This window comes from Trachypithecus francoisi, unplaced genomic scaffold (genome assembly GCF_009764315.1).
Source record: "Trachypithecus francoisi isolate TF-2019V2 unplaced genomic scaffold, Tfra_2.0 Lachesis_group14, whole genome shotgun sequence".
NCBI classification, from domain to species: Eukaryota; Metazoa; Chordata; class Mammalia; order Primates; family Cercopithecidae; genus Trachypithecus; species Trachypithecus francoisi.
In genome coordinates this window covers 32437059-32460528 of record NW_022681459.1, presented here as the reverse complement: position 1 = coordinate 32460528, position 23470 = coordinate 32437059, and the positions used below count along the sequence as shown (strand labels likewise).

The 23470-nt window shown below is 39.0% G+C and overlaps 2 protein-coding genes across 8 annotated transcripts in view; one reads left to right on the top strand and one right to left on the bottom strand.

Moving 5' to 3' along the window:
* The window catches only part of SPECC1L (sperm antigen with calponin homology and coiled-coil domains 1 like), a 150883-nt gene that overhangs the window by 43934 nt on the left and 83479 nt on the right, over nucleotides 1–23470 (top strand). For 6 of the 7 annotated variants that reach the window (XM_033232722.1, XM_033232721.1, XM_033232723.1 and 3 more), the window contains 5 exons: nucleotides 5170–5323; nucleotides 10507–12137; nucleotides 13433–13640; nucleotides 19208–19281; nucleotides 20608–20783. In XM_033232722.1, coding sequence (XP_033088613.1) covers nucleotides 5170–5323; nucleotides 10507–12137; nucleotides 13433–13640; nucleotides 19208–19281; nucleotides 20608–20783 — 2243 coding nt within the window. The remainder of the gene's footprint in view (nucleotides 1–5169; nucleotides 5324–10506; nucleotides 12138–13432; nucleotides 13641–19207; nucleotides 19282–20607; nucleotides 20784–23470) is intronic. The other variant, XM_033232726.1, reaches the window with a different exon arrangement.
* On the bottom strand, nucleotides 17558–18097 carry LOC117095904 (histone H3.3A-like). The gene has a single exon (XM_033232728.1). It carries the CDS (start codon nucleotides 18014–18016, stop codon nucleotides 17606–17608), a length of 411 nt encoding a protein of 136 aa, XP_033088619.1. The 5' UTR covers nucleotides 18017–18097; the 3' UTR covers nucleotides 17558–17605.

Genomic DNA, 23470 nt, shown 5'->3' with positions numbered 1-23470 from the left:
TTACTACTATTGGCAGACTTTTGGAGTTTCTTCTTTGTGGATATCAGTATAATTGTTATGAACATTTTTATACGTGTGTATTAATACACATGTGCACCCATTTGTGTTGGTTCTAGAACGAGGAGTGAAATTACTGGATCATAGGGTATACCTATGTTCAGCTTTAATATTATAGATAGAAGAAAATCACTTTTCACCTTGGTTTTAGCATTTTTTTGGCTAGTTCTTTCCCAAATCAGTTAGTACTGAGATTTTTGCCACATGGTACGTTTTCTAATTCTGTCATTCCTTCTAATGTATTAGTTGGCATTCTGCTACAAGGAAGAATTTTTACTTTCCCTTGTTTTATATATTCATTTATTTTATTGTGAATTCATAGATTCTTACTCAGTGGGGTATAACTTATTAGGATCATTTAGTTTCATGCCTAGATTATCCCTGATTTGTCCACTGGGAGCCCCGTCAGGCTGGTTCCTGTGTCCTTTTGACATGTTCCTGTTACTCTTTGAACACTTCCTTCATTTCTGGCACAATAAGTTTTGTACCTTTTCAGTCCCAACCCTAGAATCAGCCATTTCTTCAAGGAGGCCTTGTTCCTTTTAGCGGAGGATAGTACTTAGAAACCAAGACCTGGAGGTTAGATGTGTTAATTGCTTTTGGGACACACACACACACCCCAGTCAATTTCCGTATCAGTATCTATTGAAATGTGTGAGTTCACACTGATATTTCCAATTCCATTGACTTAAAGGGTTCATAACGGCCTTTCCACATCCTATAATTGTAATCCATTTATCCAACACTGAAACACCTGGCTTTTCCAACCTGTATTTACTTATTTTCTCTACCCTAGAATGTACAGAAAATAGTTTTAGAATTATCTGTACAACTGTGAAAAACAAATTTATCAACTGAAGTTCAATTTTTTTTTTTTTTTTGAGACGGAGTCTAGCTCTGTCCCCAGGCTGGAATGCAATGGTGAGATCTTGGCTCACTGCAACCTCTGCCTCCCAGGTTCAAGCGATTCTCCTGCCTCACCTGAGTAACTGGGATTACAGGCACGTGTTGCCATGCCCAGCTAATTTTTGTATTTTTAGTAGAGACGGGGGATTCACCATGTTGGCCAGGCCAGTCTTGAACTCCTGACCTCATGATCCGCACAGGTGTGAGCTACTGCGACTGGCCTGAAGTTCAATATTTGCATACTTTTGTCTTTGGCTTGAGAGTTTGAGGATTTATGGTGTAAATACTACTGTGTTGAAAAAATACTTGGGTTATGTTGTTCATTTGAAATATAGTTAATGTTTGTTCCTATCCTATTCCATTTTAGGCTTCTCCTATCTTTATTTAAATTTTATTTATTTGTTTATTTTAAGCATATGAAACACTAATATGGCTCCATGAGTTAGAACTATATGAGAAGATAAGTCAGAAAAGTGTCCCTCCCCTTACCCATTCCCTCTTACGTGGTTCCCACCCACCCCAGAGGTTAACAGGCAATTTAGTTTTTGTTTATTCTTCTCATGTTTCTTTTTGCATAAATGAGCAAATACACATTTTTTACTTCCTTTTTTACACGAAAGGTGGCAAAATATATTCTTTTGAACTTTGTTAATCTTTTCACTTAGTGTACTCTAGAAATTTCTCTCCATACCAATTTGTAGCAGTCTTTCTTTTTATTGCTGTTTAATACCTCATTGTATTCACTGAATTGTACTGCTATGCCTTCCTGTCTATATAGGCCTTTAAGGCGTACCAGTATTTTGCAATAAAAAACAATGCTGCAGTGACTAATTAGCCATGTGCATATGTATTTTTGTGTTATTGGAAGTGTATCTTCAGGTTAAATTCCTAGAAGTGAAGTTGCTAGGCAGAAGGTAAATACATGTGTAGCTTTGTTAGATATTGCATGATTCCTTTCATAAGAATGTGTCAAGGTGCAGCCCATCAGCTACTAAGGAGAGTGCCTGTTTCTCCATATTCTTCCCAAAAGAGCGTGTTTACCAGTCTGTTAAGTGACAAGTGCTGCTTAATTTGCATTTCTCTCATTATGAGTTAGGTTGATTATCATTTTGTCTCTCTCTCTCTCTCTCTCTGTAAATTGATTGTGTGACTCATTCATTTTGCTCATTTTTCTGTCTTTTTTTGGTCTTTTTCCCCTCAATTTTAAAGCATTCTGTATGTATTAGGGACCTTAACCATTTATTTGTGAGATATTGCAAATATACTTTCCCATTTTTTTATGTTTTAAAATCATATTTATGATTTTTTTGGTTGTACAAAACATTTTAGCGTTTTTTAATTAAGAGAGTTTTTTATTTTTAAGATTTTAATTTGTATGTAGTCACTATCAAGTCTTTGTTTTACAATTTTAGATTTAAAATCATAGAAAACCTTGGACTTTATGTTTGATACGGTGTGAAGTAGGTCTCAGCATTTATTTTTGCCCCCATTGTGTATACACTTGACCTAGCACCATTTTCTGGAAAACTCTTGTTTTCTGCACTGCTGCTTTGCTTATAAATCAAGTGTGTATAAATACGCAGTTTCTTTATGGACTCTGTTTCTCTAGTTTATTCTTGTTCCAGTGCTGTACTATCTTAATTATTACAAGTGCAAAGTTTGTGATTTGGTGCCCTTATGTATATTTAACTTTGTCATTACCCAAAGGCAAATTGTAACCAGAGAAGTGTGATGAGTCATCCACTTAGACATGACAATGTGGGGTGATTTTCAATGTAATTATTATCAAATGGAAGAATATTTAATTTATGGAGGAAGAAAGATTAGTTCAAAGATAATTTTATTTTTATTAGCAGGATATAGAAGAAGATTGAAAATACAAGAATGTGTCAAGTTTATTTACTGGCTAACAGAGGAGGGACAAATTGGCAGGAAAGTGGTATGACTTTCATTGTGTGACTTTTCGGCATCATAGTTGATGGCCAGTTTTTGTGAAAAGAAACAAGTCTTAAAGAATATGAACAGGCTAGGCATGGTACCTCACACTTGTAATCCCAGCAGTTTGGGAGGCCGAGGTGGGTGGATCACTTGAGGCCAGGAGTTTGAGACCAGCCTGGCCAATGTGGCAATATCCCATCTCTACTAAGATTACAAAAATTAGCTGGGCATGGTGGCGCATGCCTGTAGTCATAGCTACTCAGGAGGCTGAGGTGGGAGAATTGCTTGTACCCGGGAGGTGGAGATTGCAGTGAGCCGAGATCGTGCCAGTGCACTCCAGCCTCGGTGACAAGAGTGAGACTTTGTCTCAAAAAAAAAAAGAAAAAGAATATGAACAGTCCTTGAAATTAATGCAGTGTCTCCCTCTCTTTTTATATATTCTAGATTTCATAATGTAACAGCCCAACAGTCCTTGAAATTAATGCAGTGTCTCCCTCTCTTTTTATATATTCTAGATTTCATAATGTAACAGCCCTAAATTACCAGAGTTGAATTCTGTTTAATTCATTGAAAATATTTATCCCTTTTTCTGTCTCTTTCTTGAGGGGTGGGTGGGGAAAGGGTCTCACTCTGTTGCCTAGGCTGGAGTATAGTGGTGTGATCACAGCTCAGTGCTGCTTTGACCTCCTGGGCTCAAGCGATCCTCTCACTTCAGCCTTCCCAGTAGCTGGGACTACAGGCATGTGCCACTTTGCCCAGGTAATTAGTTTTTAAATTTTTTGTAGAGACAGAGTCTCCCTATGTTGCCCAGGCTGGTGTTGAACTCCTGGGCTCAAGTGATTCACCTCAGCCTCCCAAAATGCTAAGATTACAGGCGTGAGCCACTGTGCCCCCGCCTTTTCTGCCTCTTTTTAACCTAATGGTACTGTATTAGAACTTTCATAATTGAATAACAGAAATATGCTCCATGTGGAGTCACTGACATTTAAAACTGGAAGAGACTTTAGAGATTAGTTACTTAAGAACTATCTTAACTTGTAGAAATGAATTCAGCATGATTATCTGAGAGAGGGCACGGTTCCAGATTGAAGATAGTGTAAGTCAGTTGGCTAACTCATGCCAAAGAGAGAAAACTTTTGGGTTTGTTTTTTTTTTTTTTTTTTTTTTTTTTGAGAAGGAGTCTCGCTCTGTCGCCCAGGCTGGAGTGTAGTGGCGCGATCTCCACTGACTGCAAGCTCCGCCTCCCGGGTTCACACCATTCTCCTGCCTCAGCCTCCCGAGTAGCTGGGACTACAGTGTGGCACCCGCCACCTCGCCCGGCTAGTTTTTTTGTATTTTTTAGTAGAGATGGGGTTTCACCGTGTTAGCCAGGATGGTCTCGATATCCTGACCTCGTGATCCACCCGTCTCGGCCTCCCAAAGTGCTGGGATTACAGGCTTGAGCCACCGCGCCCGGCCAAGGGTTCTTTTGTTAAAAAGTAGTTTTTCTCTTTTTTTTCCCCCCACATATCTTTAACTCCTCTGTGTTCCCTTCATTTCTAGGAGAAGTAAAAACGTTTCTTCATTACTTTTTAGAATAATAAATTTATAGCCAGTTTATTATCCATAGTGTTTTTTTTAAGGCTCATATTTTTAAAATTTCCTTCATAAAATATAAATATTGCAAATGGTCTTTCTCAAGTAATAATGATCGTTTAGACAGCAGAACCCTTGCTCAAGCTGTAAAGTCTCTAGTTTTTTAATTAATACATTATGCATGTTTTAGAAAATACCTCCTTTCAATTGTGACTAAAATTTGACTACTACAGAATTACAAAGTAAAAAAAGTAAATTTCAGAATAAATTCTTTTAGATACTGGTCTCATCATGGAATCACTTTAGAGCAATGAAGATTATTTGACTCTCAATGATATTTCTTTCTAGAAATTGCAAGATGACACTTCCTGTGGCATTACAGGACTTCCCCAAGATATCATGTGCTATCCCCCATCATCTGAATCTGGCATGTGTGGACACATAGCAGGCTTCCATAAAGTCTTTGATTACATGTACGATTTTATTATTTTAAAAAGAAGCACATGATTGTTTATAAACCTCTAAAGAAGTTCTGTTTCTGTAACACAGTATGGTGTGCTACTTACTACCTGTCAGAAAGTTTTGGTAATAGGGCTCTTGAACTCAGTATAAAAGTCGTGAGCTTTGTTGAGTCTCAAAATATCTAATCTTGCTTGATCTAGTAAATGTGTTTTTATTTTCTGTTGCTTCTAGACCAAGAGCAGTGATGACCTTTTAGCTGGAATGGCTGGAGGGGTAACGGTGACTAATGGTGTTAAAGGAAAGAAAAGCACCTGCCCATCTGCAGCACCTTCAGCATCTACCCCTGCCATGACCACCGTGGAGAGCAAATCCAAGATTAGCACAGGTATGGGTGACACTCAGTCTGAGACTTAACTGCTTTTTTGTTTGAATAGGCAGGATGCATTGGTGTTTACAGTGTTCCATCTGATTATAGGAAATTTTAGACATACAAAAGTAGGTGGATTGATATTTCAGCCCAGTATACTCATCATGCCCATCACCATTATCAACTCACAGCCAGTTGTAACTCCTTGATACCCACCTTCCCCTCTTGTTATTTTGAAGCAGATTCCAGACATCATATCATTTCGTCCATAAATATTTTATCTTGGAAAGAGAAGGATTCTTTTTTTTTTTTTTTTTTTTTTTGAGACGGAGTCTTACTTGGTCATGCAGGCTGGAGTACAATGGTGCGATCTCAGCTCACCGCAGCCTCCGCCTCCCAGGTTCAAGTGATTCTCCTACCTCAGTCTCCTGAGTAGCTGGGATTACAGGCATGCGCCACCACGCCTGGCTAATTTTTGTATTTTTAGTAAAGATGGGGTTTCATCATGTTGGTCAGGCTGATCTCGAACTCCTGACCTTGTGATCTGCCTGCCTCAGCCTCCCAAAGTGTTGGGATTACAAGCGTGAGCCACTGTGCCTGGCCAAGGAGAAGGATTCTTTCAAAAATATAATCATAATACCATTATCAGTCCTTAAAATAACTGATAATCATTCCTTAAATCATAACTTGAATATTTGATGAGTATTTAAATTTCCAACAGTCTTATAAGTATTTTTGTTTTATTTACTGTCTATGTTTGGATCAGGACTCATGTAAGTCCATATGTAATTGGCTGATGTGTCTCTTAAATCATCTTTTTTAAAATCTATGGGTTTATCCTGATTCTTACAGTTTAATTTTTGTGGAAGCTGGTCATATGACCTATAGAGTTTCTGAGTATCTGGATTTTTATATCACAATATCCCCATGATGTTTTTGCCCATCACCCTTTATTGTCTGTATTTATTGTAAATGGCATTGGAGCCTTATGGGACAGATTCAGGTCCCCATCACCCCATTTTGAAAACAAAACAACCAAAATACAAGACTCCTTCATAGGTGGTGGTGTGTCCATTCATCAGGAAGCACATAGTTTCTGATTGTCCCTCTTTAAATGATGTTAGTGCCTAGATCCATTCATTCTAATTCTGCCATCTTTCTTCATTCAGTAACAGGTATTTGTTTCTAGATTTGATGGAGTTGATAAATTAATTTATCCTGCAGTCGAAGGAGTAATGCTCTCATATTTTACTTCTTACATTTATAGAAAAAGAACTTTAAAACTTCTAGTAAACATAAGATCAAGTATTTGTAATAAAGCTTATGAAGGCAAATTGTAAAAATTACATCAGATCCTTTTCTGTCATCGTAATTTAGGCTGTTAGCCCCTCTTTTGTGTATTAGACTTTCCTAGCCCAGGACTACCTACTGTCTTCATTTTTGCTTTGACTTTATGCAGATTCTTCCTTCCATTTCAGATTGGGCCCCCCTGTTAATGATAATAGTTGTGATTAACAAGAAGGAATATTGAAGTCCTTACTTTGTGATTTACAGGCATGATTTCATTTTATCCTTACTGTAGCCCTATGAGAGAACTAGTATCCTCATTTTAGAGATGAGAAAGCTTAAGTGTCTTGGCCAAGGCCATGCATTTATTTGCTTAGTAAATATTTACTGGGGATCTGTTTTGACAAGGCCACAAGGCTGGTGGTGGGGCAAGGTCTTTTACTCCCAAGCCTGGGGTCATCATCACATTTAACATTGTAGCTGATGTGGTAGGAAGGAAATTAAATACTCTTGCCATTTATATGTCTTCTGGTTTCCTGCCTTTAGAATTGTACTGGGAGAGATTCCATGTGTTTGTATACTTAGTTTATTGCTGACTGATGTTACCTGACCTCAGGATTCAGTTATCACCTCTCCGGATTAGCTGCCCCAGTATGGCTTTGTATGTTTATTTTATTTTGCTGGGGATGTCATAACAAAATATCACAGACTGGATGGCTTAAGCTATAGAAATTTATTTTCTCAAATCTGTAGGCTAGAAGTCTGAGATGAGGGTGTTAGCAGATTTGCTTTCTCCTGAGATCTCTTTTTTGGCTTGCAGATGGCTTCTTTCTCTGTGTCTTCACTGGTTTGTCCCTCTGTGTGTGTGTCCTCATGTCCTCCTCTTACAAGAACACCAGTCGTATGGATTAGGGCCTACCCTAATGACTTCATCTAACCTTAATTACCTCTTTAACTTAATTATCCTATCTCCAGGTGCAGTCACATTTGTGGTTTGGGGGTTAGGGCTTCAACATATTAATTTTTTGTGTGTGGGGAGCACAGTTCAGCCTATAACAACATCCTTATTCTTCAGTTCATCTGCTCTACCTTTACTTCCACCAGTGACAGTTTCCTAAGACTGTTTGATTTCAGTGTATCAATTCACTTGTCTTTACCTCAGATTATTCTGTCTACTCATTACAGTAATCCATAGAGGAGTTTTTCTTCTTTGAGCTTTCAAACTTGAACAGATGTTCTTTTTTATAAGGATTTTTGATTTAGATAAGGATGAAGTACCACTTACAGAACTAGGGAAAGGAATTAATGTTGGAGGAAAAAGTTACCCCAGCCAGGTGCGATGGTGCATGCGTGTAATCCCAGTATTTTGGGAGTCCAAGGTGGGCAGATCACTTGAGCCTAGGAGTTGAAGACCAGCTTGGGCAACATGCCCAACATGGTGAAACCCTGTCTCTACAAAAAAAATACAAAAATTAGCTGGATATGGTAGCGTATACCTGTAGTCCTAGCTACTTGGGAGGCTGAGGTGGGAGGATCACCTGAGCCCGGGGGGGGGTGGAGTTGCTTTGAGCTGTGATGGCACAACTGCACTCTAGCCTGAGTGACAGAGCCTTAGAGAAAAAAAAAAAACCGTGTTATGCCATCTTTTTCCATTTTTGGCCTCCATATGCAGTTGTTTCTCCGAGTCTGGTTACTTTTGCCTTTGATATCTGTCACAGATCTCTTGCCTCTTCTCTATTCTTACTGCCGCCCCTCAATGGAGGACTCTCTTACCTGCTCACATTCCTCCTCTGCTGCTCTGCTTTCTTCCTGTGTATTCCACTTAGTATCTGTATTAGTCCCTTCTCAGTTTGCTGTAAAGAACTACCCCAGACTGAGTAATTTATAAAGAAAAGAGGTTTAATTTACTCACAGGTCCACAGAGATGGCGAGGCCTCTGGAAACAGAATTATGGTGGAAGGGGTAGCAAACACGTACTTCTCCACATAGTGGCAGGAAGGAGAAGAATGAGAGCCAAGCGAAGGGGAAGCCCTTTACCATCAGATATCATGAGAACTCACTATCATGAAAACAGCATGAGGGTAACAGCTCCCATGATTAAATTACCTCCCAACAGGTCCCTCCCAAAACACATGGGGATTATGGGAACTACAGTTCAAGATGAGATTTGGGTGGGGACACAGCCAAACCATATCAGTATCCTCTAGATTTTCATAAAATGCACTTTTCCTTACATTTCTTCCCAATTCAGGATCATTTATTGACTTAGTGTGTCTCACTGAATTCTGCCTGTCTTTCAGAACTCTGTATGAACATTCCCCAGCAGCTTCCGTTAACTGTGTGACTGTACTTTTTCTTTCTGTGTGCCATGTTCACTTCTGCTTCCTCTCCTTATCTATCTTCTGGCCAGCCTGAATTCTGCACCCTCCTGTACACCTATTCTGTTAGCGGCTATCTCCCTATATCCATGGAGATCATTTGCTCCCTGTTACCTCTACAGCCTGGATCCCACCACCTAATGAACCAGCAGGGTCTTTAAAAATACTTATTGGTTAGATGTGGATCTTATTTTTTAGCATAAAAATTCATTATTTCTTAAGTATTTACAGGTATCTAAACATATTCCTGGCCAGGTGCGGTGGCTCACACCTGTAATCCCAGTACTTTGGGAGGCCGAGGCGGGCAGATCATTTGAGGTCAGGAGTTTGAGACCAGCCTGGCCAACATGGTGAAACCCTGTCTCTACTAAAAATACAAAAAAATTAGCCAGGCATGGTGGCACACACCTATAATCCCAGCTACTTGGGAGGCCAAGGAAGAAGAATCGCTTGAACCTGGGAGGCAGAGGTTGCAGGGAGCCGAAATTGCTCCACTGCACCGCAGCCTGGGTGACAGAGACTCCATCTCAAAAAACAAAAACAAAAAAAGAAAACTTCCTGTTCTTTTTGTATTAAACAAATGATTGTGTCAGTTTTCACAGGTTTAAAATTTTAGTAGTTAAGTAATCATGTGATTCACATAGATTTGATTGACACATCATCATTATTTAACATTAGTGCTTTGTTGTTTTTTACATTTAGAGAGACAGTATAACATACTGGTTAAGGTGCAAATTCTGGAACCAGACTGCCTAGGTTTGAATTTTGACTCATCTATTTATTACCTGTGAGATGTTGGCAAATTATTTAATATCTGTGTCTGAGTTTCTTTATCTGTAAAACAAGGCGATAATAGCACCTACCTCAAGTGTTTAATGAGACTTATATAAGTTAATGTATGTGAAGTGTTAATGTATTTATATAGCCAAGTGCTAGGTATGTGTTAGCTGTTGTTATAGTTGTTACTATTTATGCGCCATTTTATGATGTGAAAACTTTTTTGCATTTACTTTGGTCAGAGTAAAATTTTTGTGTTTCTTGTAGGTAGCTTAGATTTTTGGTTTGCCCACAGATGGCTTTTCCCTTCTTGCCCGCCTGTGATCTCCCTTCACTATCTGTGTACAGTTTAGTTTATCACCGACTGGCTAATCCTGGAGTCATCTTCGCCTGTCTTGCCCTAGAATATTATGCCTCTGGCCAACTGGTTAAAACTCTGCTTCTGGATTCAAGTTAATGTATATCATTTAAATATCAGCTTTATAGAGATGTAATTCACATTCCTTAAAATTTGCTCTTTTAAAAAAAATATAAAATAAAGTGTATAACTTATTTCTCCTTGATAATTAAAAGATGATCTTCTGGTTTTGAAGACATTGAACTTTAAAGTAACAGACTCTAAGGCAAGATTATTGTATATCTAAATCATTGTGTGAATCCTGGATTTCATCTCATTACACCTGGGGCAGGAACTGTATATTCTATGTAGCCTTTTATTGCTAACATTTTTGCCTTACATTTTTTGTATTAAACACATAGGCACAGCTTCTTCAACCAAGCGGAGCACTTCTACAGGTAATAAAGAATCCAGTTCTACTAGAGAAAGATTACGTGAACGTACCCGATTAAACCAGAGCAAAAAACTACCTTCTGCAGGTCAGGGAGCTAATGACGTGGCATTGGCCAAACGTTCCCGCAGTCGAACTGCTACAGAATGTGATGTTCGTATGAGCAAGTCTAAGTCAGACAATCAGATCAGTGACAGAGCTGCTTTGGAGGCCAAAGTGAAGGATCTTCTCACACTGGCAAAAACTAAAGATGTAGAAATTTTACATTTGAGAAATGAACTGCGAGACATGCGTGCCCAGCTGGGCATTAATGAGGACCATTCTGAGGGTGATGAAAAGTCTGAGAAGGAAACCATTATGGCTCACCAGCCGACTGATGTGGAGTCCACTTTATTGCAGTTGCAGGAACAGAATACTGCCATCCGTGAAGAACTCAACCAGCTGAAAAATGAAAACAGAATGTTAAAGGACAGGTTGAATGCATTGGGCTTTTCCCTAGAGCAGAGGTTAGACAATTCTGAAAAACTGTTTGGCTATCAGTCCCTGAGCCCAGAAATCACCCCTGGTAACCAGAGCGATGGAGGAGGAACTCTGACTTCTTCAGTGGAAGGCTCTGCCCCTGGCTCAGTGGAGGATCTCTTGAGTCAGGATGAAAATACACTAATGGACCATCAGCACAGTAACTCCATGGACAATCTAGACAGCGAGTGCAGTGAGGTCTACCAGCCCCTCACATCGAGCGATGATGCACTGGATGCACCATCCTCCTCAGAGTCGGAAGGCATCCCCAGCATAGAGCGCTCCCGGAAGGGGAGCAGTGGGAACGCCAGTGAAGTGTCGGTGGCTTGCCTGACTGAACGGATACACCAGATGGAAGAGAACCAACACAGTACAAGTGAGGAACTCCAGGCAACCCTGCAAGAGCTAGCTGATTTACAGCAGATTACCCAAGAACTGAATAGTGAAAACGAAAGGCTTGGAGAAGAGAAGGTTATTCTGATGGAGTCTTTATGTCAGCAGAGTGATAAGTTGGAACACTTTAGTCGACAGATTGAATACTTCCGCTCTCTTCTAGATGAGCATCACATTTCTTATGTCATAGATGAAGATGTAAAAAGTGGGCGCTATATGGAATTAGAGCAACGTTACATGGACCTCGCTGAGAATGCCCGTTTTGAACGGGAGCAGCTTCTTGGTGTCCAGCAGCATTTAAGCAATACTTTGAAAATGGCAGAACAGGACAACAAGGAAGCTCAAGAAATGATAGGGGCACTCAAAGAACGCAGTCACCATATGGAGCGAATTATTGAGTCTGAGCAGAAAGGAAAAGCAGCCTTGGCAGCCACGTTAGAGGAGTACAAAGCCACCGTGGCCGGTGACCAGATAGAGATGAATCGCCTGAAGGCCCAGCTGGAGAATGAAAAGCAGAAAGTAGCAGAGCTGTATTCTATCCATAACTCTGGAGACAAATCTGATATTCAGGACCTCCTGGAGAGTGTCAGGCTGGACAAAGAAAAAGCAGAGACTTTGGCTAGTAGCTTGCAGGAAGATCTGGCTCATACCCGAAATGATGCCAATCGATTACAGGATGCCATTGCTAAGGTATTGTTTAAATAGATTAAAATGTTCCGGACAGCATTAGGCAGCTGCCATGCACAGTGTTTACTGAGAACCAGGGTCACTGGTTTGGTTTGGTGTGTTATTAGCTTTTTTATAAAGCTGATATTTTTAAAACTTGAGAATGGTTTCCTTTTATTGGAATACAGTGAAAAGTATTCTTAAGATAATGTCACTTTCTCTCGCTTGTATTTTGTTTCTATTTTCCTGCCTGTGAGAGGATGTGGCTGGTATTACAGCTAAAACCAGAATTTGTCCCTAGTTCTGAGTATGCCTATGGAGCGGGTGGTGAAATTTTACCTCCCCCTACCTCATCTCAAATCTGTTCTGGTGTACTATAGGTGGAGAGTCAGCATTCCAGTCTGTAGCATCAGCAGTGCATGTTTCCTCTTCTCCTGCTATAGAAATAGTTTTTCAAATAGAAATCTGTTGAGAGTTAAAAAATATTTTTGGCATATAGAGGCTCCTGTTTCTCAGAGGCCTGTGATTTATTGCTGGCAGGGACCTTAGTGATTATCCATCCAGCCCCTTGTTTTACATGCATGCAGCATAATAGTGAGGACTCAGTTGGAACTGCTACCCAGTGCCGCTGGCATTCTGGCCAGGGATCTGTGCCCCATGTGGTTGCTGATGAACTGTTTATTTCCATGAGTTATCTAGTTATTCTAGCTTACATTTTATTTGTTTGTTATTTTAGTGCAATGATTTTAAAATAAATTTTAATATATCTTTGGCCAAAATGTAAATAATTTAGGTTTTAGGGTTTTTTTAGTCATCACTTTTAAAGTTACAGTTTAGGAGATTTGTATTATTTCTTGGCACATGTATGTTGAGAGGCTACTGTGAACTAATATACTTTTTGTAAAAACACTATTTGAGCATTGTTTTTCCCTTTTTCAGTTTGATACTGGAACCGTCACAAATATGACACTATTTTTATTAGGACAACATGTTATTCATCAGACGTACATGCTTTCAGTCCAAACTTTGGAGAAACGAAAATTTCCAAAGTTTCCTTGTAAATAATCTGATTAAGTTCAATGATACATCAATATAATTTCAGTCAGTGTTACAGCAACAGTTTACGTTTAAGCATATTATATAAAATCTTACCATGGAGTGCTTTTTCATACTTTTTAACAGTTACTATACAGGTTGTTTTAGTTTATCCATAGTGCCTCACACTTAGTTCCCCTTAGAAACTGTGTGTACCTCAATTCTGGAACTTACCTTAGAACAACTCTTAACTTTTCTAAATCTACACCATCAATTTTATATAGGTAGAGGATGAATACCGAGCCTTCCAAGAAGAAGCTAAGAAACAAATTGAAGATTTGAATATGACGTTAGAAAAATTAAGATCAGACCTGGATGAAAAAGAAACAGAAAGGAGTGACATGAAAGAAACCATCTTTGAACTTGAAGATGAAGTAGAACAACATCGTGCTGTGAAACTTCATGACAACCTCATTATTTCTGATTTAGAGAGTAAGTGATAAGAACTTTTCATTCTTTTTTGTCTTACTCTTTTAAACGTGGGGATAATTTGCATTTAGTAATAAAATAGGGCTAGGCACAGTGGCTCGTGTCTGTAATTCCAGCACTTTGGGAGTTCAACACCGAACCAGGCCAGGCACAGTGGCTCACGCCTGTAATCCCAGCACCTTGGGAGGCCAAGGCAGGCAGATCACTTGAGTTCAGGAGTTTGAGACCAGCCTGGCCAACATGGTGAAACCCCGTATCTACTAAAAATACAAACATTAGCTGTGTGTGATGGCAGGTGCCTGTAATCCCAGCTCCTTGGGAGGCTGAGGTGAGAGGATGGCTTGAACCCAAGAGGCAGAGGCTACAGTGAGCTGAGATTGTGCCAGTGCACTCAAGCCTGGGCGACAGAATGAGACTCTATCTCAAAACAGAGAAGAAAAAGTCACAGATTGATCTTGTGTCCATGGTAACTGCCTGGCAATATCAGCATGATTGATGGGATATAACCAGAGCAAGAATGGATTATTTTTTGTCAGAGAATAATAGGGTTCATAATCAATAATGGGACTCAAAGGTTATGAACCCATTGTTAAATGGGTAGGGCAGTGCCCGGAGTTGTTCAGAACAAAATTGGTCTAATAACATTGAGAACAGCAGTTTACCTGATCTCTAGAATAAAAATAGCATTGTAAAAATTGAATTATAATTTGTAATTTAAAAATAGGAAGATCATGGTAGTAGTTCTTTTCCTTGGTAGACTTGAATGTTGCTTTTGAGTTGAAGACAGTAGATGGCAGTGTCTCCCACAGGAGGAACACTGAAGAGGAAGGAAACTGCCGTTAGAGGTTCGAGAGTCGAAGAGTAGTGCTCTTTCTTGTGTGACCACAAATCATGGTAGATGGCAGTTTTGCAAACTAGTCTTCACAACAAGAACTTAAGCACAAATTCCTTTGTTTCCAGGAAAAAAAATACATTCCGTTTCAGAAGTAAAAATATAGACATGATTGTAAAGATTGTAAAGTTTAGGCCGGGCGCGGTGGCTCAAGCCTGTAATCCCAGCACTTTGGGAAGCCGAGTCGGGCGGATCACGAGGTCAGGAGATCGAGACCATCCTGGCTAACACAGTGAAACCCCGTCTCTACTAAAAAAATACAAAAAATTAGCCGGGCGAGATGGCAGGCGCCTGTAGTCCCAGCTACTCGGGAGGCGGAGGCGAGAGAATGGCATAAACCCGGGAGACGGAGCTTGCAGTGAGCTGAGATCCGGCCACTGCACTCCAGCCTGGGCGACAGAGCGAGACTCTGTCTCAAAAAAAAAAAAAAAAAAATTGTAAAGTTTAAATCAAATCCCTACAGACACTTTTAGTGTACTTTATTCTGTCTGAATATTTCCACTGGCTGCCACTTTCCTTTTTATTTAAAAGGATTTATTTATTTATTTATTTATAAGCGGTGACAGTAATAAAAATGTAGTGCCAGGGGGCAGAAAAACACCTTTTAAAGAACAGTGATTATGTGAATTCTATGCCCATGAATGAAAAGGTCAATAAAGAGAAAAAGAGCAAAAGAATGAATGCAGCTTGAGGATTTACAATCAGTCTAAGATGATCATGTAGCTTAAAATGTCACTTGAGAATCAGAATGCCAAATGTTAAAAGTGAACTGTCCTGAGATTTGCTGTCATTTGGCTTGCGTACGTTATGTTTAACAATAAGTAGATGTGTCGTGTCCTTTGTGACAAGAAAAAGAAAACAAATTTTAGCACATTTCAAGAGAAATTATGCACCTAACATTTTTTGTTTGCTTGCCTGTTTTTTGTTGCTTGTTTGCTTTTTTGAAATGGAGTTTCACTTTTCTTGCCCAGGCTGGAGTGCAATGGCACCATCTTGGCTCACTGCAACCTCTGCCCCCTGGGTTCAAGCAATTCTCCTGCCTCAGCCTCCTGTGTAGCTGGGATTACAGGCACCTGCCACCACAGCCGGCTAATTTTTTATTTTTAGTGGAGACGGGGTTTCACCACGTTGGCCAGGCTGGTCTCGAACTCCTGACCTCAGGTGATCAGCAGATATTACAGGCCTGAGCCACCACTCCTGACTGCCTGTTTTGATTATGAAATATTTCTTGCATATAAATGGATACAATGTAAATGAAAGGTGTAACTCTTAGTGTTTTCAACATTAGAAATTTTTCAGCTTCTATCCTTACTCCTCATCTATGTCCAAAACCCTGAATTTGTCTATGTATGAGGTCTCAAGGAACCAAGTTCCCATGATGATTCCAGAGCCATGCTTGCCTCCAGAGATAAGGATCAGGGCATTAGACTCACCTACTCAGCTTGGTGTCTGCTTTACCCAAACCAGATTAGATTTGACCCTTAGTTTGCAGATTGAGTCTGAAGTAGCTTATATATGAGACAGGCTTTAAAGTTTAATCTTTTGCTTATGAAGTCATCTACCTTTGTTGTCTCAACACAAGACTAGCCTTTCTGTCTCTAAGAGGATGAAGATTGTATCTTTTTCCTTTCCTTTACATCTTAAGCACTTAGAAAAAAGCCTAGTACAAAGTTGGTACATATGACACATTTATAGAATTAAAGAGTAAATTTTGAACCTTTTTATTTCACAGGACCTGACTTTGTTACACAGTTTTGGGGCAATGAATGAGAGCAAGTTAACTACTGGCTACCAGAATTGCTGCTGCCACCAATGTTTAATCTCATTTATTTCTGATCCAGCTTTAGAAAATATAGCATTTTTATTTATTTGTAATAATTATTATTTCACGTATAATTGTTATAAATATTCTAGGCTCTATGTTGTTAAAGTGAATTCATGCCACTTAAAAATATCAGAATACTAGCCAGGTGCGGTGACTCATGCTTGTAATCCTAGCACTTTGGGAGGCCAAGGCAGGTGGTTCATGAGGTCAGGAGTTCAAGACCAGCCTGGCCAAGATGGTGAAACCCCGTCTGTACTGAAAATACAAAAATTAGCTGGACGTGGTGGCAGGCGCCTGTAATCCCAGCTCCACAGGAAGCTGAGGCAGGAGAATCACTTAAACCCAGGGGACAGAGGTTTCAGTGAGCTGAAATCACGCCACTGCACTCCAGCCTGGGCAAGAGATTGAGACTATGTCTCAAAAAAAAAAAAAAAAAAAACCCAAAATATCAGAACACACACATATACCAACATCAAATGTAAAGCATAGTGGCAAAAAGATTTTCAAAGAGAAGGTTCTAGTGGAACAGGGATAAAGAAGATGATGAGCCATATAAGAAAAAACATCAGCATACTCATACTTTCGGGTCTTGATTAAAAGCCAATAAATTGTTAGCTAGAGGAAGAATTTTTTTATTACATGTGTCATTGCAAGCAAGTGTTTACTATGCCTGAGTTCCTGCTACTAAGTATAAGGAATGGGAGAGAATGTTATTTACCCAGAAACACTAATGTCTATAGTTACTTTGTCCCTAATGATAAATTGTTAAGTTCTGTCAATAGGATACTTATTAAAAAAAAGAAAAACCCTAGGTAATGATTTCAGCATTGCTTTTTATTACTGCTACCATCAGCTGGCACATTTATATATTTATTCTTTTTTTTTTTTTGCTGTCAATAAGAAATTTACTTGTTTTAAAAAAATCCAAATGCTGGCATTATCCAGAAAAATTTAACAGGTTTATTTATAATTATTATAAAGTTGAACCACTGAAACTTGTTCACTGCAACATTTTAACTTGCATTAATGCTTTACGCTTCTGCATTTATATTAAAAATTCACACACAAATGAAAATGGAAAAACTGCCAATACCTGATTTCTGTCCCCTATTTTTCCACTCGCAATCATATACTTAGGTACCTTTTGACCCCATGGGAAAAAATTACCTAATGTTCAGAACTACCAATAACAGGAAGAAGAGATTTTTTTTTTTTTTTTGAGAATGAAATGTTTCCCATCATAGTGGATTCTTAAGCACGTTCTCCACGTATGCGGCGTGCTAGCTGGATGTCTTTTGGCATAATTGTTACGCGTTTGGCATGGATAGCACACAGGTTAGTGTCTTCAAAAAGGCCAACCAGATAGGCCTCACTTGCCTCCTGCAAAGCACCGATAGCTGCGCTCTGGAAGCGCAGATCTGTTTTAAAGTCCTGAGCAATTTCTCGCACCAGACGCTGGAAGGGAAGTTTGCGAATCAGAAGTTCAGTGGACTTCTGATAACCTCTAATTTCACGGAGCGCCAGAGTACCAGGCCTGTAACGATGAGGTTTCTTCACCCCTCCAGTAGAGGGCGCACTCTTGCGAGCGGCTTTTGTAGCCAGTTGTTTCCTGGGTGCTTTACCACCTGTCGATTTGCGGGCAGTCTGCTTTGTACGAGCCATGGTGCAGAGACCTCCTTACTTACTCCCCTTCTCCTTCGGCTGGAGCTCAGCGAGCGAGAGGCGGCACTGGCGTTGGAGAGCGACGGCCTATTCCATTTTTAAGATACCATTATTCCAACTACTGAGTCTGTGAGGTCATCACATGGCTTCTTCTGCCTTTGAAGTGTTTTTAGTCTAGTGGTCGAGACAGGTGTGTCAAGAGATTTAATGTTGGCGGCAACATGGTACAAGGCTGCGTAAGATACAGTTGGAACACAGAGAACAGCCAGTGATCTACTGGGGTGGGCTGTAGGTGAATCAGGGTAAAGGATTTGCCACCAGTTGTGTAAGTACCCTTCTTGTCCTTAACCAAAAAGTGATTCGTTCCTGAGCTGTCAAAGTAATCAGCCGTGAGCGGTTTACTTAGTGGCAGCTATCAGCATAGCACCCTCCTAAGGCATTTCTCTCTTATGCTTGGATTTTAGAGTAGAACCTCCAAAGAGAAGGTGACTTCCCTTTATGTTTCTGGTTCCAGGGAGACTAGCCTGTGCTACACTTTCATCTTTGTATCCTCACTCTGTTTAGAATGGTACTTTGCATCTTATTGGTGTTCACTGAATGCTTTTAGAGTGAATGAAATTGTTGTAAGAAAATTCACATTATGGGATAATTTGAGGAATTATTGATTTACTTTATAAATATATTCTTTATTTTTTAAAAATATTTTTATAGGATTAATTTAAACAGCAGATACCCTGGGTATTATATTTTTTACTAATTTTGATTTTACTAATTCACTTCTGGAATTTATTCCAGCGTGTAAGGAAAGACATGCTTATATAAATACTGCAGATTAACAGTGTTTATGATTCAAAGTTCATATTTGAGTCACAGTCAATATGGTTTTGACTGGTTATGTACCAACAAAGTGGATTTCTAACGGTTTTACTTTTTGTTTCAAAATTAAGATACTGTGGAAGGAAGTGATTTAGAAATTGTGATTTTTTAACTTGATATTTTCCAAAGAAAGTAATATTGGTTATTACTTGGATTGCACATTTTTTTCTATTAAAGTTTTGTATTAAAATTTTTTTGTAGTCTTTGGACAGGATAACTTTTTTCGAATGTCATATTTAAGTACCCCTTTTCTTTGTATTATTCCTCTGAACTTTGTTGTGAGAATAGATATTTAAACTTTGGTGATCTTTTCAGATACAGTTAAAAAACTCCAGGACCAAAAGCACGACATGGAAAGAGAAATAAAGACACTCCACAGAAGACTTCGGGTAGGATAAATCTTCATGTATTATCTTGTTAGAAAACAGTTTTCTGAAATTTGAGGTGTAGTCATTGACTATGTTATCATTCATCTTAAGCTTTGGATACAATGATAATACTGGCCTCATTGGGTTTTGGGCAGAAAGCAAATGCTGTCATTTCAGATTGGGATTGGTGCTAGATTTGGGGTACAAGAATGTACTATAGGTTGAGTATCCCTAACTAGACATTCTGAAATCTAAAATATTCCAAAATTTGTGACTCTTTGAGTGATGGCATGATGCTCAAAGGAAATGCTTATTGGAACATTTTGGGTTTTGGATTTTCAGCTTTGGGATGCTTAGCTGTTAAGTATAGTGCAAATATTCCAAAATCCAAAAAATCTTAAATCTGAAATGCTTTTGGGTAGGTGATACTCGACCTGTAGAAATTTATGGTTAGTAATTTTAGAAAGATAGATTTGGGGGAAAAAGTGTTCTATTTTGTAAAGAAAGGTTGTTAGCTTTTGATTATAAGGTGCCCCAAACTAGTCTGTTTTCATACATTTTGTGGCTGTGATCTGTCTTGCCAACAGCAATGCAGCCATGATGCAGGGAGTGGGGAGAAAGCTACTCAGTCGTTTGGGTCATACCACAGTTGCTCAGGCTGCTTTCATGGTGTAAGAAAATTGCTTTAGGGGTGAGGAGGGCATGGGGCCCAGCTGTGGCTCTGAGGGAGGTGAGTCCCAGGGAGACTTCCCCACCCAGCCACACCCGCATCCTCCATGACTGTGGGAAGCAACAGACCACGTAGTTCCTTACCGCCTCTTTGTATAGTTTTGCCTGCCTATATTGAGTTTAGTGTTTTTCTTCTGGCTTCCTCTTCCTCTTCCTTTTCTTTTGATTTTTTTTTTTCCTGTTAGGTTTTGATGTCAGAATATTTATAGTTTTTCACTGTATGGTTCACATACCATTATATACCTTCTTATGCTTTTCAGAGGTAAAGATCCATAAATTCTGGATGATGTTTATTTTCATAAGAACTGCTTTGAAACTTGCATGAAGAAGGGAAGCTTGACACTATTTTCATTAATATCTATTGAGCACTCTGAGTACTTGATGCCTCAGTAGGCAGATCAGCTGGAAAATCTTTTCCTTATTAAGAACAAGTTCACTAATAATAGTTGCATTGCCTGTTAGAAATAGATAATAGCAATTCTCTGGGATTAAAAAATTGAATCATCATTTGGAAGCATTAGTGTGTTATAGCAATCCAATCATAAACAAATTTTATTGCTTTTAAATACATCTTGATTGCTCTCTTTTGGAAATAAAAAGTTAGTTTTTTTAATATAGGAAGAATCTGCGGAATGGCGGCAGTTTCAGGCTGATCTTCAGACTGCAGTAGTCATTGCAAATGACATTAAATCTGAAGCCCAAGAGGAGATTGGTGATCTAAAGCGCCGGTTACATGAGGCTCAAGAAAAAAATGAGAAACTCACAAAAGAATTGGAGGAAATAAAGTCACGCAAGTATGTTCTGAGAAACCAGTTGTGTACTTATGTTTCGGTAGAGAACATTTAAATCCCAATTTTTGATGTGGTATTATGGAAAAAATGTGGAGTTTGATACTTACTGAGTTTGGATCTGATGGAAGTTACTCAGCTTTTCTGGGCCTCATTTTATGGCACATGTGAACTAGTGCAGTCTATGTGGATCTTTCAGAGTTGTCAGTATCAGTGATCCACAACTCTGAAGGGAGTGAGGATGGTCTCTCACATGATTCTCCTTTCCCCCAGCCCCACAGTCCAGCCCTGTTAGTTTTCTTTAGATTATAGCCTCATGACTAAGGATGTGGACTCTGGAGACAGATATTCTTGGCTCGTGTCCAGCTCTGCCTCTTACTAGCTATAATCTTGGTTAGGAATCTTGACTTCCCTGAGCCTCAGTTTTCTCATCTTTAAAATGACACAATACTACCTGCTTTACAGTGTTGTCATAAGGATTAAATAAGATAATGCTTGCCAAGTGCTCAGGGCAATGGTCAGTATACTTCAGCTAGTATTTTTGGAGACCCAAGTAAAGAATGCAAAGTGAGTTTCTCTCTGTCACTCACTTGAGGAATTTTCACTTGTTTTATCTTATAATCAAATGAATCTCCACAGTAGTTTTTTTTCCCCCATGTAACATAGATATCATTGGAAACTGATGAAAATTATTAGATGAAATGACATTTGTGACATGCTCTGAGCTCCACAGTGAAATTCCATCTAAGAGTGGGGGATAGTATTTTTGTATTTGAGGTTATTACTAAGAATTTGATTATTCCTTAGTTTGAGTAATTATTAAGTAGGCATAGGAAGAAATTTAGAAAACTAACAGTATATCTTTAAAAAATGGTGTTATTTTTGCCTTGCTCTATGAATGGCTCAGAGGAAAGTATTGCTAAGCATTTTTCATTGGATTCCTTAAGCAGAACATAGAATGAGACAGATTATTATTTCTCTACTAGTATAAAACATGTATTACTTTTTTCTTTGTATTATTAAATGAATAACATATCAGAAATGCTTCATTCTATAGTTATCCTGAGTGAATGAAATTCTGCTGTTAAAGTTGCATTCCTTTGGATCTCAAAAATTCATAAGACTTTGAGACACATGTTTTTAAAATGCCTTCTGAAAGAGGTAGCATCTTGTAGGGCAGTGGTTCTCAGAGTAAGGCCTGCAGATTCCTGGATGTCCCTAAGGCCCTTTAGGGAGTCTGTGAGGTCAAACTGTCTTCATAATACCATCACATTGTTTGCCCTTTTCACTGTGTTGACTTCTAAACTGTTAGAGAAAAGCAAGTATAAACTGTTGATGAACCAGGATCTTGGCAATAAATTGCACTTATAGTCATTATACTCTTCACCACTACATACTTGCATTTTTTTTTTTTTTAAATGCAGGTTTCACTTAAAGATGTCCTTGGTAAAACCGTAAAGTATGAATTTTACTACATCCCGGTCCTTGAGTACACTCTTTAGCGTTCTGTGTGACAAAATGGGAAGTACAGAAAAAGCACTTCTGCTTAATCTGCTGTATACTCAAGACTATACTGAAGAGTGAGGTCACATTGAGGAAAATGCTGTGATTAGTTTGAGCTGCTTTCTTTTTTCCTTGAATGCCATTTTTTTACTTGAGAATGACAGACAAACTGTGGATGATTCAGACTTTGGTATTATTTGATGGATATTTTGTGAAAACAGTTAAGACAGCCTATCACTGAAAGGAAAACAACAGACAGTATTCATTGCCAGTGATAAAATGTGGGCTTTCAAGTGAATGTTAGGATTTGGGAAAACTTGTTATTTACCATTGGTGAGTTTGACAGCTTCCCATAAAGTGTCTTCTGGTGAGATCATTATGACTTAAAAAAAATGTGTAATGACAGCATTTAGAAAATCTGTAAGTAAAACAGTATTTTCCTTACAGCCAGTCTATGATGTTAAACAAGATTGATGAGTGGATTTTAGTGGACAGAATAGGAAAAGTTCATTTATATGGTTTCAGATTCCACATTGGAGCTAACTTTTAAGTTACTACTTGTTGCATTTTAGTGCAGTTATCAAATAAGAACAGCTACAGTTATCTAAAAGGGCTATGAAAATCTTCCCTTTTCCACCTACCTTATCTATGTAAGACTTGCTTTTTTTCATATTAAAATAGGTTCAATACAGAAGAAGTGAGAGTTTAGCTGTGTTCTCTTAAGCCAGACATTAAAGAGATGATTTAAAAATGCAAAGCACTGGCCGGGCGCGGTGGCTCAAGCCTGTAATCCCAGCACTTTGGGAGGCCGAGACGGGCGGATCACGAGGTCAGGAGATCGAGACCATCCTGGCTAACACGGTGAAACCCCGTCTCTACTAAAAAATATAAAAAATTAGCCGGGCGAGGTGGCGGGCGCCTGTAGTCCCAGCTACTCGGGAGGCTGAGGCAGGAGAATGGCGTGAACCCGGGAGGCGGAGCTTGCAGTGAGCTGAGATCCGGCCACAGCACTCCAGCCTGGGCGACAGAGCGAGACTCCGTCTCAAAAAAAAAAAAAAAAAAAAAGCAAAGCACTGTTACTCTTCTTACTAATTTTTTTTTGTTTTGTTTTGGAAAGCATAGTTATTTTTCATAAAAATATATTAATAAGCCCTGTATTTATTTTAGTTTTAGATGAATTAAATATGTTT

Excerpts from the sequence above, each read along its gene's own strand:
- LOC117095904 (XM_033232728.1), bottom strand. The coding sequence starts at position 18,016 with ATGGCTCGTACAAAGCAGACTGCCCGCAAATCGACAGGTGGTAAAGCA.